Raw genomic sequence first — 17,245 nt, forward strand, 5'->3', positions numbered from 1 at the left:
TCTTTTTGTGCATGTTTGTCACAGAGAAAAAATACAAGAAGGCATTTGGGCACAAAAACTTGCACAAAGAAGAATGGAACAGATATATTCAAGCGTTCAGAAAGATCCAACCCTGCTTCAGAACCTAATTTGCTCATTCACAAACACTGCCTGACAGGTAGAGTGCAGCTTCCAGGCAAACAGTTGCACATGCGCTGAACAATAACATGCGCTTTCGGTAAATGAAAGGTACAGTGCAAAGAAGAATAAAAGATTTCAAATAAACAATGGTTAAGGCCCCTAACTTTCTTAGGTAGAAAATTTAAAATACTGCGATTGGAGAACACAAAATCCATGGAATTCCATGGGATACACCAAATAGTCCTTCAGAATGCACCTCCCATTGTTTAAAACCAAAGTATGAATATATAGGGGAATTCTTTTTTTTTTAGACCCTTTCAAGGTAACTAAAGTAAACCTTTGCCACAAGATTTAGCAGCCAGTAGGAGCAGTGCATTCCAAAATGTACGGATGATATACCAACCAGCCCCAGTCATAGCTCTTTTGCCAGTAGGAAAAGCCAGCTTTTTAATGACCTTTGGGCAAAGTGCGTGGCGTGCAATTGCAAAGGAGAATGTGGCCGTGGATATGGAAAGAATGGCGGTGTAGATCATTGAGAAAAAGAAGGCACTGAAAGAGTTGAGCGGAGACAGCAAAGGAGGGCAAACGGGCACAGGACTGGGCAGTTTGAAACAACAAGTAGTGGCATCACGGCGGTGGCGACAGCTGCTGCTGCATGGGAGGCTACATGCATTAATGTATGAGAGGATTGGCTTCATTAGACTGTGGCGCGCACATCTGGAGTTCTGCGTCTTAAATAATGTCGCCGCATCTGCTGCTTGATTATTTTATCGCAATGTCTCCATTCTTTTGGGGAGGGGGGGCCTTGGCTACGGTTGGCCTGAACAGTTCGAAATTACATTATAAATGTAATAGTATCTTTTAATATTCTTGCCAGTTCTCAATGTCTGCCCTCATGTTATATTCGTGCATATAAGGTAAAATAGTTATTTTTACACCGTACTTTAGCTGCTATACATTGATCTTCATAATAACAATAACATTAAAAAAAGAGAATGTGGTTGCCAACACACAATTTCACAAAATATGCATATATCCACGTTTTTGTGGAATCGTGGGAAACTAGGGACCTTAACAATGGTGTAGGATCACCAGTACTCTAAATTACATGAATCAGCGCTGAGCTAACAACCAGAGACTGATTTTGGGAAAAAAAAACTGTTTTGGCTGGTTAAGCTATGTCTAGATGCGGTTAATTTGGTAAGAAGCTGTTATAGTGATCTAAGCTTGGTCTCAGCTTTGGCTGTTGCTGGGCTTATGAGTTAGACGAGCAATGTGTACACCAACAGTAAATGTAAGTGGCTTCTCGCTTTCTTTTTTCCTTCTTATGCATGGCCTGACTACATTGACGGCTATCTCAAATGATGTCCCTTAAACAGCTTCTCACTGTAAAAAGTTGACAAATGACAATTCTCGTGTCTCCTCAGTTAAACAGTTCGAAGGTACTCAAAATGGCTGTTCAGACAACGGACAGGGCATTTTACATCATAGAGGTTATGAACCTTGAATGAGGAAAAAGAAAAAGAATATTGGACCTTGATGAGAGTAACTGAAATTTTGCTGGTATGGAGCTTGAAAAATTTATTTATTATCCATATTGAAAGAAACTCTGGTAAAAAGTGTCAAGAATTATACAGGGCATTTGATGAAAAGGTAAAACAATTTTGTAGGGATAGAACTAATGCAGTGAAGTCTTAAAAAAAAAATGCCTTCACAAAATATGGGCTGATTGCGACAATAGTGTCTAGCTTGCGCTTGTAGTGCATAGCTTTTTGTGCATGGTGGTCACCATGATGTGTGTATATTTGTGTGAATGATGCTTATTAAGCAATCAAATCAAGTGCTTAGAAGGTCCTTTGCCTAGAGGATGAGGCCTTTTTCGTCTGCCAAATGGTTGCACCGAAGCCAGGCAGCCCAGGTGGGAGGAGAAGGGTGTAAAAAAATGAGGGCAGGAATCAGGGGGCCACAAAGCAAGAGTGAAGGCAGAGCTCCAGGCTGGCGTAAAGTTGAGGGCAGTTGGGGTCAGAGCCGAGGCAGTAGAGGTAAAGACGGGTGGGTGTCAAGCTACACCTTCTGCAGGATGTGCACAATGGGTGATGCACCCTCTCCTCAGATATGCATCACCACCATCATCACCATAGTTGTGTAGTGTCCGCTGCAGGACATAGGTTTCTTCCAAATGGTCTGTATACTTATTCCTGGTTTCTGCTAGCAGTGACCACATTATTTCAGCAAATTTCTCTAGCTCGTCAGTTTACCTAATTCTCAGCCTCCCTCGATTATGCTTTTTTTTTTTGTTAATACCCATTTGGGTACCATGAGACTCCAATACATCCCACTGCTAAGTGTGTGGCTCCGTGCCCATGCTTGGCCACACATATTGGCGCAACTTAAGAGCCAAGAAACCGTTATACTGCTCACTTCCGTGCAATATATTCACATGGGCGGCCTGGGTTACCACCCTGGGCAGCAAGAGATCTCTGCTTTGGCAATTCTCCTTCACCATCTGCTCACCCTCTTATTCCTTAACCATTTGATCAGCGTATATTAATGAACATAGACCAAGGGCTGGGTCATTTCAATACAATAAATTTTTTTCTCTCTCTGTGTGGGTACGTTTGTTCCTGCAGCTTTATTCTTAAAGGGATACTGCATTTAATTGCAAATTTCTGTGAAATCGCTGAAATTAGATTCAGAAGGTGCGATTATCTCAAGTTGCACTCATTATTTCACATATTTTTGTGCGGATTGTTTTGTAGGTTTTGGGCGCCGCCTGCGCAGGCGGGAGGCGTTCGTGACATCACACGTCTCGCAGCTGCCTGTTCCCGTCGCACCGAGATGGTATTGGTTCAGCTGTCGCGCCTGGTAGTTCAGAGTTCGCTGTATGGAAACATGCAACAGATCGACATTTACAGCCTAGAAAGTCGCAGTGGGAGTGACGATTGTATTGTTTATATCATTCAGATACCGAAACAACTGTGGGCTAGAGATGCATATACAACCCCGCCACTTCATTGAACAACGACGAGTAAAATGAGCTCCTAGAACGACATTTTCGCACAGGTGTGCGCACCCAGCAGTGGTAGCTGTGCATGTTATAATCCAAGTTGGTATGACCCAGACAAGTTTTCCTGAATTTGGTATTAAAATATTTATTTTGCCGAAGGTAAATCAAGGCGCCACCTCCATTCATTGCTCCAGGCACACAAAAAGAGCAGCCGCGGCGCCGGGATGGGGGTGGGCGGAGGGACATTTTCATGTAAGCAGCGTCAACAGCGGAGTGAGTGCTCGACATATAATAGCAGCCAATTTAATTGCACAGGCATAGCACAAAAGTATAAGGCAGTTTTTGTGACTAGAGCATTGTTACAATAGTACGCTTCCACACTTGCGTGCGTAACTTGCACAAACAGGATCTGGCATGTGATTCTCATGGAATAGGCCTCGCTAGTAAATTTCCATCGTTATTATGTAATGGCGCCGCCGATGTTACTTTCGGACTCTCTTGAAGATGAGCAAAAAGCTCTCTGTTCAATTTTCCTTATATTTGCACGTGCTCGCATGGAAACACGCGATGTGTTAATTTTTATACCATTTTGAGTAAACATATATAACGCCTATGAGCAGTTTGGTGAATGTACTGCATGGAAATTTGGAATAAGGGAGACTAGCATGTTTATAACGTGTATTTCTGTTCTGCGTCTCATCCAAGATGATCTTCCGCAGGAGGGTGTTTCAATCAGTGAAAAAACTAGAACCAGTGAAAATACTTCCGAACTGTCTCTTAAAAAGGAAAATACACATGTAAGGTCCCTTCGATTTGGCTGCACTTTCTGCACCAGTTCAAGGAGTGCAGCACTTTCGCATTCGTTTTGCTAGTGCAGCGCGTGCCCGTGGCACTTCCGTCTTCGTTTTGCAAAAGTGCCAGCCTAGTGCAGCACGAGTTCTTGGCTAACTTGCACTCTCCCAAGTGGAAGTGCAGCTGTAGGGCAGCAGTATGGCGGCGCCCATGTGTAGATAGGAGAAGCGAAAGATATGGCAGTGGTCTTTAAATTAAACGCTGGCAGTTCTTTCTTAAAAAAAGGAGGTGAAGAACTGTTCATGGCGTCATAACTTTAAACCTAAGCGGTCAAATCGAGCCTCAAGGGCGGCATTTCAGCGCATATTCGTAAATCGTCTGCGTGTATACATGCAACGACACTTTTTCTATGAAACGACTATTTCCTGGGGCTGGTTCATGGCGACACTTCCTTGGGATATCCTGCTTGAAAAATACGTAACGTAGTACGTAACGTAGTTTGGGATTTTGGCACCCATTGATGTCGGCGGCACGCAGTTGGCTGTAATTTGGTAGCGACGCCAAGGCTAGCAGACGACCAGGCCTGCACTCGACCATTCGTTTTGAAGGCAGCCACTGCCAAGCTGCACTGAACTGACGCTGCACGCTGGCGGCACCGCCGCGGAACTCCACGGAACTAGTGCAGCGAGTGCAGCCAAATCAAAGAGACCTGTAACAAATGCTCCCACGTTTTTAGCCTTCATCTCCTCTGTAATTACGCACATTCAACATTTGCTACAGTGTGCGCATTTTTGCAGCATACTCTGCGCACTTTATATGTGACTTGTAATTTTTATTTTGTATAGGTCCCCACTTGGCCAAAGCGAGGCTGTCATGCATTTGGTCTTGCGCTTGCTAAGGAACATTGCCCCCTAGTAGGTGTAGTGCTTGTGCTACTCCGTATAGGGCGCCATTAATTACCAAGCTTCCTCTTACCTGGCTCCAGGTCCTCAAGCATGTCTCGATCGCACACAACTCCAGTCGTGAGCAATATGAGCAGGAACAACGTTTGAGCATTCTTTTATTGATTACTCCATAATTATGTGTGACAACGGCAGTTTTTTATGTTTTTGAACTTGTTTTCCTCTTCGCATATCATATGCAGAAATCATTATCATATATAATGAAGAAATAACATAAAACATTTCTAATTTTGTGCGAAATGCTCGTTTAGTCTCATGTTGCTCGCGTCTATACATGACATTGTGTATGGCAAAACTGTCGCTTCAATGACATGTTGAGGATTGGAAACAGAGCAAAATTTGTGTCGTAGTAGCTGTAGAATAAATTGCCGCGATAAAAATTCGGACAAAGGAGGTCTGCCATGAAGGCCGCCGCACGGATCCATTCTTCAGAGCTTAGCATCTTTCAGAAAGGCATGACATGGCAAGTCTCTCTCTCCCCTTGCCGTACTACTGTTACAACATTAAGCTGATCAACACCTTGTCACCCCAACCTTTCGCTGGTCCGGCAGCGCATGGAACAAATTCGAGCTGAAAAGACTTCCTGGACACAAGCGACGGCACTCCTAGCGCTTCCCTTACGGCACGCGCAACATCCACGCTGCTGCAGCAAGCACACACGGTGATGCCGAAGTGGCTGGGCCGGGCGGGCATGGAGGCAGGGATACACATGACGTCAGAGCGTCCAAAGAGCAGTAGTTTTGGGCGCCACGTCATGCGCCACGTGACGGGCCACAGCTGCGCCGGCGGTGGCAGCGAAAAGCACGGAGGCGGTTCCTCGCTAATGTTTAGCCATGGATACCCAGCCGTTGGTAGTGAATGTGTATCGGCGGCGCCGGGCCGATTCTGACAATCCCAAAGACACTGCTGGTCATACAAGATATATAGAAAAGGATAGGGAATGCCTGACCAGGTAAAACCACAGCCAAACCAAGCTTTTGCACAACCTGGCATAGTGGAGCTAAACCACAATCAATTTTTTGTTATCAGTGTTCATGCTGCAGTTCTGCAGAAAAAAATAACAACAAAGAAACAAACAAAAATAGAAAATCTCATCATTTTTATTGGTCTTAAACCTGTCTGAACTCGAATGGACTGGTTAAACCTGGTATGAAATGTTACTCTGGAGCTGAACTTAAACTGAGCACGAAGGGCATGACTCAAATCTGGCCAAACCCATCAAATTTTGGCATGGCCCTGTGCTCATCAGTGCACTCATTTTTCATCACTCGCACATGATTGTGAGTGAGCATGAGTGGATGTGACCTTTGTGAATGTAAACGTAAGTGAGCATGAATATTGACTATTCCCATTAGATTAACCACTGTGGCTAGCAGGACGAGTTCTTAGTGTGTTTTTATACACAGCATGAAAGATCAAGAAGCAAGCAAAAGAAGGCAAAGGGCAAGCACTGACCTTGAAACTAAAATTACAAAGAGGCTGCAACAGACATGTATAAAAGGGGCTCTGGTGCCATGTATGTGTCAGGGTGGAGCACTGCCAACCCCAGCCATCTACACCTCATCCGCCTTCTCAACACCTGCTCACACATGAACAAGCATCCATGACATGTCCCCTTTGATCTATTTATGTGAATTACACTGACTCATTAAGTGACCTCATGGTTTGCATGTCCTGTCCACAGGCTGACAAGCTGACTTATGAGTGCACTCATTTTGCCTTACTCTCAATCATACATGTGAGTACAAACAAGCCCCTATGAGTATGAGTGCATGCGAGTGTGGGTGAATGTGAACCCCTCTGAGTGTGAGATGATGCGGGTTTGAGCGAGTGGAGAAGAAAAATATTCTTGAGTGAGTGTGAGGTAGACACTAATCATTATGTCAAGGTGTAATTGCCAGCACAAAATGTAATAACACAGTTTCTCACAAGAGCTTTTTCTTTTGTTTTATACTTAATTTCTCAGATCTACTGTTTAGGTGCATTAACCTTGTAACGGACATTCTTTTTTTTCTAGAAGTGGTACCAAAATGGTCATTTAGTACCTGTGCTGCCGTCTGTCAGCAAACCAAAAATGCTTTGGACAAGCCCTACTCACCTTAAAACAGGGACAGAGTGCAAGACAACACATAAAAAGCTTCTCATGAGCCAGAAATGACGGTCGGCTTATGACGAGCCTGGCTTGTCCAAGTCTGCTAGGGGGTTAATGTATCGTAGATATTGAGAAATTGTGTTTTACTAAATGCCTGCAGAGAGTAAGTGGGCACATGCAGAGTAAGCCGGAGGCATGCAGTGTCTTTTCTTTATAATGCCTTTTCACCTCCTGTAGTTGCAATGCTGCAATTTTAGTGGCATGTCACGAGTGGAGATGGTATCGACTCATTAAAGTCAAACTTTGTTAAGCTGAATTCACTTTACGGAGAACAGTTCAGCATTCCATAAAAGCAATGCAATAAAAATCTGGTTAATAAGACCAACTTCACTAGTGGACATTGGTGAATGCAAAGAGGCAATTAAATGCATTTGAATGTACAGATGTTTTTCCTGCCCACTGAATAGCAGTGAATAGTGGGTGGTGCAACATATTTCTCTTTGCGGAAAAAATACTGCAGGCCACAACATGGCCCAAGTAGGAGTGGATGCAGTTAATGCATAATGCATTAAGATTCTGCAGTGAAAACAAAGAAACGAGACTAGAAAAAAATTAGCTATGGTTGAACTACTGTTGAACCTGGCTAGAGGGCGAAAGCTGTGGTGTATCGGGCAACTAGACGCGGCTTGGCGTCTGTAACGTTGAGTGCGTTCCGGACAACTTCGCTACTCGCTTAATTGGAATAATAATAATAATTGGTTTTTTGGGGAAAGGAAATGGCGCAGTATCTGTCTCATATATCGTTGGACACCTGAACCGCGCCGTAAGGGAAGGGATAAAGGAGGGAGTGAAAGAAGAAAGGAAGAATAGGTGCCGTAGTGGAGGGCTCCGGAATAATTTCGACCACCTGGGGATCTTTAACGTGCACTGACATCGCACAGCACACGGGCGCCTTAGCGTTTTTCCTCCATAAAAACGCAGCCGCCGCGGTCGGATTGGAACATTTGTAATTTACACGCTCATAATCAAATTAGTCATGAATGTCTTAGTACGTAACTCGAAAATACATTTCTAAGACATCTATGCATTCACCAGACATGCGCCATCTGCTGGACCATCGTCGTACATTGTGTGTTGTGGTTTCAGTAGGTGTCGTATGATGGCACTACGACTGCCTGCCATGCACGAAGGAAATTCACCGGAAACGTACTTCACTACTCGCTTAATTGGGATAGCTGCAATTTACATGCTCATAATTAAACTATTCATGCACGCCTGTGTACATTTCTCGAAGATACATTTCTTAGACATCTGTGAATTGACTAGATGTGCCTTCATTCACTTCCAAGAGTCGAACAGTCATGGTGAAGTGGAAGCATCCCCGTCTCACATGCCGGAGGCCCAGGTTTGATTCCCACCTACACCACAATTTTCTTGTTTTTTTTAAATTAATTGAGACCGCTTCAAGGTCATATCTGCGCCGTAACATGACCTTCAAGGTTTGCACGCGAGAAGTGGAGCTTTCACTCCAAAACGTAGCTAATGGACACCTTTTTTTTTAAACCACGGTGGTATTTTATGGAAACGTGCATTTTCACACATGTATATGTTTTGCACACAGTGAGCCCTGACCAGTATTGGTTTTTGGAAGCAAGAAATATATTAATATACAGTCGAACCTCGTTATAACGAAACCGTTTATAACGAAATAATGGATATAACGAATGAATCACGATGCCCCTTGGAAGCGCGGTCAACACGTACTATAACGAAGTTACGGTTATAACGAAGTAATCGCCGGGCCCCTTCAACTTTGTTGTAACGAGGTTCAACTGTATTAGTACAAGCAGAAATGGTGGCTGTCCATTTGGGTAATGGTGCCCTATATGTCTCAGTGGTGATGGCTGAAGACAGTAACTGAATAAAGTTGTAAATTCTGTTGCTGTTTGCAAGGGTGGGGCTGTACAAAGCCGTTTTGGAGCAATTTTGGAGCAATTTTTGGAGCAAGTAAAATCGTGTTTTGGAGCAATGTGGCTCAGGCAAATTTGCCTATTGGAGTAGTTTGGCGCAACCAATATTGCACTTAGGAGCTTTTTCGAGCAAAGTAAATTTCATTTCGAGCAATTTGAAGCTAACAGACGAGCAATACGAACAATTTCAAGTGAACAGATGATAACCACCAGCGACACTTTGTGCGACTACGGACGTGCTGTCCCACGCACTGGACTCTGCCTGGAACAGCGAACACACGGCGCCGCAGTGCTGGCACGCCCAGTCTGGTGCACTCGGCGTTCACACCAGAAAGGACGAAACATTATGGTTTAGAACTGGAGTTATGGTTAGAACTGGGGAAAAAGGTACGGCACTTACACGAGTATATACGGTAGTACTTTTATCGGCCGAAATAATCTGTAAACAGTGCATTCCCCTTCATGCTACCTCTCGCTTCATTGCGATCACAGAGCGCACGAAGATACCATCCCTTGGCATGACTACGCTACCCGTCTGTGCGTTGCAATGCCTGCCACAGAAGACTGCACGCTTTCCCCCGCCAGGCCTCCCATGAGCGCAAGCTTTCAATAGCACCAACACCAAAAATTATATCATCCTTGAAATGAACAAAATACTCACGTTTGCTCAGCTTCACCATCCAGAAATGGGTAGCGAACTCAAAGAACACGTGAACGGAAAGCAAGCACATCGGTACGTGCACGAAGCACGCGCTTTTCAAACAGAACAAATGAGGCTACTACACTACTTGAACTCCAGAGCGAAGAAAGTCAGCAACGCACATCGCTCTGTCTGCCGCCTGCAGTTTCGTATTGCGGCAAGCCAATTGCGGGGTGGCAGACGACTAGAAATGAAGGAGTGGGTCGAACGGCAGCATGGCGCAGGCTATTCGTGTAAAACCGAAAACATTGCTGGTGCTACCACTAAACTATAAATCGCCGTGCCAACACTCATGACGGGTGAAAATGCTCCCAAACGCATGGTTGGGAGCATAATTTGAGACACCACAGATCCAGAGAGCCGCAATCGCTGACGTGCTGGTAAACATAAAACTGTTCCAATCTATCTCTATTCTAAATCTGCCATGCCCTCACAATCAACATGGCTCAACGCCCCATTAACACCGGGTTTGCTCGCAGCGCCCTCAGCCTCCCTTTCAATGTTTTGTGCATAAGTTATGAAATGTTGTGCACTTGGCCGCGCTGCTCAGCAAACTCAAACCCATTCAGTTCCTTTGCGTCAGCAGCGACGACAGCCGGGACTCGGAAGCGGCCTCGCGCGCACCAGCATTTGCTGGAACCGCCTAAAAGGGCACGAAAATTATTAGAAAATGTGCAGGAGGCGCCCACCGCGTGGATTATGAACGGCTGCATTTTCTTTTTGAAAAAGGAATGATCGTGCTGTTCACGGCCGCTGCCGGAGCACAGATGCCGAAATCGTTCTGGCGGTTTTGGCGCAAAGTGGCGCAATTTTCGTCTCTTCTCTGTGGTTGGTGCAGTTTCCGCAAGAAGTTGAGTTTGTATCAAAATGGCGCAATTGGAGCAGGAGTCCCATCCCTGTGTTTTTCTGTCACCCCTGCCAACAAAGTGCAATGATGCAAAGCAGTCAACTGCTTGGCACCATGGAATGCTAGTCACTGCAGCACTATGACAGGTCGTGTTAACCACTGTACTACACAAGCTAAATGTTTTGTGCCAACAAGATTTTTCCATGCTGCATGTATGAACCGAACTAAACAAAGGTCACTGAACTTCTCAACTAATCAGAGAATACAGCTTAACAGAGTTTGTCCTGAAGAGAGCGCATTGAACTTCCTGTTACTAGTAAACAGTGAAATTGAGACTTCAGCCACATTAAAACTATACTTTATAATTCTTGGTAGATTGCTAGCCAACCAAATGGTGAGTGCTGCATTTTGCGTGCTTGACTGTCATACCTCCAATAGAGAAAACCTACTGTAGACACGTGTGATGTTTGGCATGTAATGAAGGAGTGTTGAGACAGGCAAATTTGTCAAAGAAATCGAGAGAAAATGCAGCAGTTTCTTGCACTGATATTTGAAAAGCCAACTACTACAAGTAACTATGGCTTGGAAAGAATACACAAAGAATATGCAAAAATGAGCAGCATGACACACACAAGAAATGGCAGACAAATGACAATGATGCCGGTCCTGTTATCAATATATGCCTCATCAGTCCTTGTTCTCAATGCACTTCACACATTTCTCACTAAGCACAACTAGGCGAAATTGAAATTTTATTTCAGATAAAAGAGATTAACTTCAATGGGCATCTACTATGCACAGCATGTGTACATCTTAATGATAATACCACATTTAACTAAAAGATTACAACATTATGACCAAAGAAAAGCTATGAGCAAAAAAATGTAAAAAAAAATCAATAAGCTGTTTGTGAGCTCTAACAGTGCAAAACTTAAAGAAAAAGTTTTCTCTCCTATTTTTTGAAGCTCTGGTTGTAGAAAGGAGATGTGCTGAAAAGTTGCTCCCAAAAAGAATAGTCCGAAGAACAGCTCACCTGCAAAACGCCCCAAAGGGATTTTGGACTGCATGGCGCTTGCTTTGACGGGGTCGCTCCACCCAACTAAAGACATGGGAGTGTTGGTCACAGTGGGGTTTACAGAGTTCACCCGAATCTGCAAACAACACCCATGGAATCCAATATGATATGCACAGTAATAAGGTAACTTATAACAACTGAAATTCCAATAAAGTTGCACTGCTACGGACATGCACTACTAGAGTAAAGAGTAGTACACCTCTATTTGAAACAAGGTGCATCTACAGGAGGAAAAAGCAAAAAAAGTGTAAAAATGGAACTAACAAAAGGCATTCCTAAAGTGAATGAGTTCTCTGCATACAAGGCTTTCTTATGGACTGTAGACAGGCAAGACAACAAGCTCAGAAGAACCTGACTGCTCAGCCTGTATTACTGAAATATAACAGATGATAAGTAGAACAATGGTGACAGGACAGAACTTACTGTAAGAAGTACACATGCTTGATGCTATCCAAATATATCAATAGATGGTTTATGGGGGTTTAACGTCCCAAGGCGACTCAGGTTATGAGGGACGCCGTAGTGAAGGGCTCCGGAAATTTCGACCCCCTGGGGTTCTTTAACGTGCACTGACATCGCAGAGTACAGAGACCTCTAGAATTCGCCTCCATCGAAATTCAATCGCCGCGGCCGGGATCGAACCCGTGTCTTTCGGGTCAGCAGCCGACCACCATAACCACTGAGCCACTGCAGCGGCTAAAATATCAATAGAGCACTCAAATGTACATCAAAGCAAAGTCACACCCGTTGTGGCTATGTTTGTGCTTGCAAAATGCTACATTCAATTTAGACACCATAACGAGAGGAGTGAATGACATCAGTGAACACTATGAGCATGTATACAGCACCACACCTCAAGTCTATGCCAACTGCTGCCCAAAGCTCTCAAAATTATAATGTACTACAGTCGCCGACCGTTTTTTCGGACTCGAAAGGACCCGAAAAATGGTCCGAATAATCGAACAGCCTGAAAAATCCGTGAAGTACAAAAAAATCACTTTATTGAGATGAAATCGGCTTAAAAATGTCACTGATTTTACCTTGTGGCTAATTTCTCTTGCTGGTGACGATTTGCGGCTGTATTTGTGCCAAAGTTGTGCTTTCCCTGTACACGCTAGACAGCAAGGTCACCGCGTTTAGTTGGAATGCTTCCCAAGCTTCTTTGACGGACCCGGCGGGGCCATGTTGTCCACAACCCAAGTGTGCACCACACCGCTCATCAAACACGAGCAAAGATAAGGTACTTTTCGTTCAAAGCGGCGGAACTGCCGGACGCAATCACAAAACAGCGAACAGATGTAATTTCGTGAAGACTGAGTGCCACTCGGTCGACGCGGTCAGAGAAACCCAAGTGACGAAACGGCGAATGGCGAACGTATAAGACTCGCCGCGGTGGCTCAGTGGTTAGGGCACCCGGCTACTGATCCGGTGTACCCGGGTTGGAATCTGACCGCGGTTACCGCGTTTCGATGGAGGTGAAACGCAAAGGCACCCGTGTGCTGTGCGATGTCAGTGCACGTTAAAGATCCCCGGGTGGTCGAAATTATTCTGGAGCACTCCATTACGGCACCTCTTTCTTCTCTCAGTCCCTCCTTTATCCCTTCCCACCGAGATGTGAGATACCTCCTCAAAATTTCCTTCTCCAACAACCAATTTTCAATGTATGGGACAAGCGATAACTGCCCGCGACAACATCGGCGACGGCGACAAAAGCAAGTTGACGGCGATGACAATCCGGCTGCCACCTCGAAGTGTCAGAGATCGCAGGGACCTCTACTGGCAACAATTAGGTACCGAAAGTATGTCAAGCCAATCCAACTGCAGCGTAAATCCACCTCAATCCAAGATGGCACCTTTTGCGCCAGTGAAAAGCCGATAAGATGGCCGATTTTGGCCCGCCGGCGACTGAAATTAGTTCAAAAAATCGAACTTTCGGACTTTTGAAGTCCGAAATATCCGTCGCGAATATGTATGCACTTCTATGGGGTGACTGACGATGCCTCATCGAGGTCCGAAATAGCCTACAAGTCTGAATTATTGGAGTCCGAATTACCCGTCGGCTACTGTATTACTTGTTAGCATGCAGCATACTGTTTTACATGGTGACACGTAACATGCTTACATGCATATAACAGTGTTATACAGTTGAATCGTGCTACAACAAAATCGACGGGACGAGCAAGAAATTTCGTTGTCGAGAAATTAACCAAAAATGCAAGGCAATAACTCCAGCAAAACATAGTTTTATTGCCAGAAATCTGTGAGCTTAGCCTGCTTGCGTTTCACTGCCAGCAGCGGCGTCACGCGACTCTCGCACTCTGTTAACAGCGACATCGCAACGTCGTCATCGTGTGTGCCATGGAATTTTCTAATAACGTCGAAGGCATCCAGTACCTGCGATGAGGCTGCTGGGGCAGGTAAATCTTGAGCGGAGTCGTCTTCATGATCGGACAGCTCTTCCGGCTCGCGAACACATTTGACGATATATTCATCGCTTCGTTCCTCGTGGAAAATCATGTCCGCGTCAACGTCGAGAAAATCGTCCAGCGCTATGTCACCAGGGACATTTCCAGCTTCCTGGAGCGATTTCCATGTAAAGTAGAATCTTGATAAACGGAAGTCGGTTAAATGGAACTAATGCTTAAATGGAACAAAGGCCTCGCAGTTGGTTGGTTTTGTATTAAAGCAATGTAAAAAAAATCTCGTTAATCAGAACAAAAATTTTCCAACCACCGTATAAACGGAAACGAAAATAGGCTCGAAACCGCAACTTGACGTGAACGCTCAGCCCCATCGCGGTACGCATCACTGCCCCCCCCCCTCTTTCCGATTTCCGTCTTTGGACGTTTCCAGTTTTCTCGCACACTGCAACCGCATCGCTTGCTTTCTGTCACGGTGTGCTTGCAGTTGTGTTCAGCTAGGCTTGCTGAGCGTCGTCTGCGATATTTCGTCGCGAAGTCGGCATCCAATAGCAGCGCAGAAGCGACCTCACAATGCCCTTACGTTAGAAAGGAACGTGGAGATAATCAGCGACTTCGAGAGTGGTCGCTTCACAAAAACAGCGCTTGCGACGAACTACGCTGTCCCCAAGAGCAGCCTCACGAGGATACTTCAGGACAAGGATAAGCTGCGGCAGGCTTTCGGGACGTCACGCTTTGGCCCTTAAAGAAAACGACTGCGGGTGGCCAACCACGAAGATCTGGAGAAGTGCCTGGTGGTTTGGCTGCGGAGAGCCTGCAGTAAAAACATTCCGATCAGCGGGCCACTTCACGCGCAAGCAGAAGAATTTGTTCTGCAGCTCGACATTGAAGATTTCTCGCGCAGCGAAGGGTGGTTGACAAGATTTAAAGATCGGAATGGCATAGTGTGTTGTGCCGTTTCAGGGGAGGCTGCCGCTGTAGACACGACGGCATGCGGGGACTGGCGAGCAAGACGGCTCCCCAAAATTCTGCAGAAGTGAGTAGCCTGTCTAGTATGGGTGGCGCCATCCAAAGAAAACGGTTGCGAGAGCTAAAACAAGCAAACATAAAGTCCTTCTTCACAAGCCAATAAATTGCAGTTTCCACTGATTTCCACGGAATAAGTGGTCTATTGACATTTTTTTTTTAAATTTCAGTAGTGCTTTGGAAAAAAAAAGTTCACTGCTTACTGCTTTTGTGCAATAATGTTTGTGCCCAAAGTGTACCATTCTCTTTATTATCTAGATTTTGCATTTGAGATCCGCTTCCGTAGAGACTGCTAACTGCGCGCACACCTGCCTCGTCGTGACCAAGCAGCGCGGAACGGATTGCTAAATCCTTAACTTTCTATCTTTAAACGAAACTCCCGATAAATGGAACATATTTTAGCGGTCCCTTGAGGTTCCGTTTAACGAGAGTCCACTGTAACGTCAATCCCCGGAGTCGATGACGATGGTACATTTTCCATGGCTGCAGTGGTGCTGGTCGCCTTCCTGTCGACAAACCCGGCGTGCTTGAAGCAGTTGCGTATCACGCTGCACTGTGTTGCTCTCCATGCCGCAGCCATCATTTCTAAAGCCACGAAAACATCGAATTTCGTCTCCCTACCAGTGTCGGTGTTCAGGAGAAGCCGCTGGATCAACCTCTCCCGGTAGGAGGACTTCATGCTCCGGACGATGCCTTCGTCCAGGGGTTGAATGACTGAGGTACAGTTCGGCGGGAAGGAACTGAACAATTGCCCAAGAGCAAACAAACTTTTCAATTTTGTCTGCTCATGTCACGGCCAAGTGCCACCACCCAGTCAGAAAAAATTGCACGGGTCATCTACGACCGGCTGTTTGCCACGTACTTGACAGGTAGGCTCCTGTTCCCCTTGAAGCAGCGCGGTTTTGCACTTTTGCCATTAACTAATGGGGGGCAATTGTCAGACCCATCCACATTTGTGCACAGCAGCACAGTCACTCGTTTCTTGCTATGTTTGCCTCCGTGGCAACGCTACCCTTTAAAATCAAGTGTCTTCGCTGGCAGCATCTCATAGAAGAGGCCCGTCTTGTCTGCGTTATAAATATCAGACGAAGCGTAAGTGCTCATTATGTCAGTCATGTTATCCGCCGCCCATGCTGATGCGCCGTCAACGCCCGCAGATGCCGATTCACCGCACAAAACCTTGCCGACGATGTTACGCCTTTCTTTAAAGCGATTCAGCCATCCTATGCTTGCCTTAATGTCGTTCAGCCCTAGCAAACAAGCATAATTTAGGGCCTTCTGCTGTACAATTTTACCGCTCGGGGCATGTTTGTTGCTCGCGTATCGACGAACCAAGCATAGACAGCCTTGTTGAGCTCTTCATACGTTGGTTGCGTCGCTTTCTTGTGCTGCGCTGAAGTGCCCGATGAAAGTGCCTTCCTAATGCTGTCCTTATTCTTCAAAATCGTAGATAGCGAACTCGGCGCGATTTCAAAATCTGCGGCAATAATTGCCTTCTTCCCGCTTTCCGCTTCGGTGATAATTCTATCCTTTTCTTCTAGCGAAATAAACTTTCGCTTCTTCGTTGGCGGCGACATGGCAGAGGCAATCGACGAGATCAAGCGAGAGATCGACGATCAACACACACCGACACACGAGAAAATGGTGGCAAGGGCTGCGGAGAAGGCGGGGAGAGGAGGCTGGCGACTGGATTTGGATTCGTCTTTGGCCCTCGTACGGCCGGCGGCCTTTGCACGGCGCCAACAAGTCCCCTCGCTGCTTCCCTATGATGAATAAATGACTCCCAACCAAACTTTTTAATAAAGAATACATGAAAATGTAATAAACATACATTCCGTGCATTATATAGCTGCTCCATGCCACTGCTTTAGCAGGGAATAATCTCGTACAGCACCCAACTTTTGAAGAAAGGCGGGCCACTGACCAGTGAAGGCTCGCGAAAAATTCGTAGAAGCGAATGCGTGCTCACAAAGTAATTCGTTTTCGAGGGACTTTGAATACATTAACTCCTATGGGCATTTCGTGGGGAATGAAAAATACTTCGTAGTGGCGAAAATTTCGTTGAAGTGGCATTCGTTGTGCCAGGATTCAACTGTATGCACAACCATTTTACGCTGTTTCCTGTAAGTGCATTGTTTTCTTCCCAGTAATTAAATTTACAATTAGTGTTTTGCAACTGTGTTTTTCTCACTTAAAGGTGCACTAAAGAAAAATTTGAACTCGTCTCTTTACTG

At 45.4% G+C, this 17,245-nt stretch overlaps 1 protein-coding gene and 1 long non-coding RNA gene across 3 annotated transcripts in view; one reads left to right on the top strand and one right to left on the bottom strand.

The window, feature by feature from the left end:
- The window catches only part of LOC144114397 (L-xylulose reductase-like), a 35,600-nt gene that overhangs the window by 9,125 nt on the left and 9,230 nt on the right, over positions 1-17,245 (bottom strand). The window contains exons 6-7 of one of the 2 annotated variants that reach the window (XM_077648125.1): positions 11,524-11,641; positions 10,412-10,558 (exon numbers count right to left, since the gene is read on the bottom strand). In XM_077648125.1, the coding sequence (XP_077504251.1) occupies positions 10,506-10,558; positions 11,524-11,641 (171 nt within the window). In that variant the 3' untranslated portion in view covers positions 10,412-10,505. Of the gene's footprint in view, positions 1-10,411; positions 10,559-11,523; positions 11,642-17,245 lie in introns of those variants that run through there. The other variant, XM_077648124.1, reaches the window with a different exon arrangement.
- LOC144114399 (uncharacterized) lies at positions 1,016-17,235 on the top strand. The gene is made up of 3 exons (XR_013311027.1): positions 1,016-1,414; positions 6,566-6,619; positions 16,553-17,235. It is a non-coding gene; the product is annotated as an uncharacterized LOC144114399 (long non-coding RNA).

Source organism: Amblyomma americanum, chromosome 1, assembly GCF_052857255.1.
Source record: "Amblyomma americanum isolate KBUSLIRL-KWMA chromosome 1, ASM5285725v1, whole genome shotgun sequence".
In the NCBI taxonomy this organism is placed as follows: domain Eukaryota; kingdom Metazoa; phylum Arthropoda; class Arachnida; order Ixodida; family Ixodidae; genus Amblyomma; species Amblyomma americanum.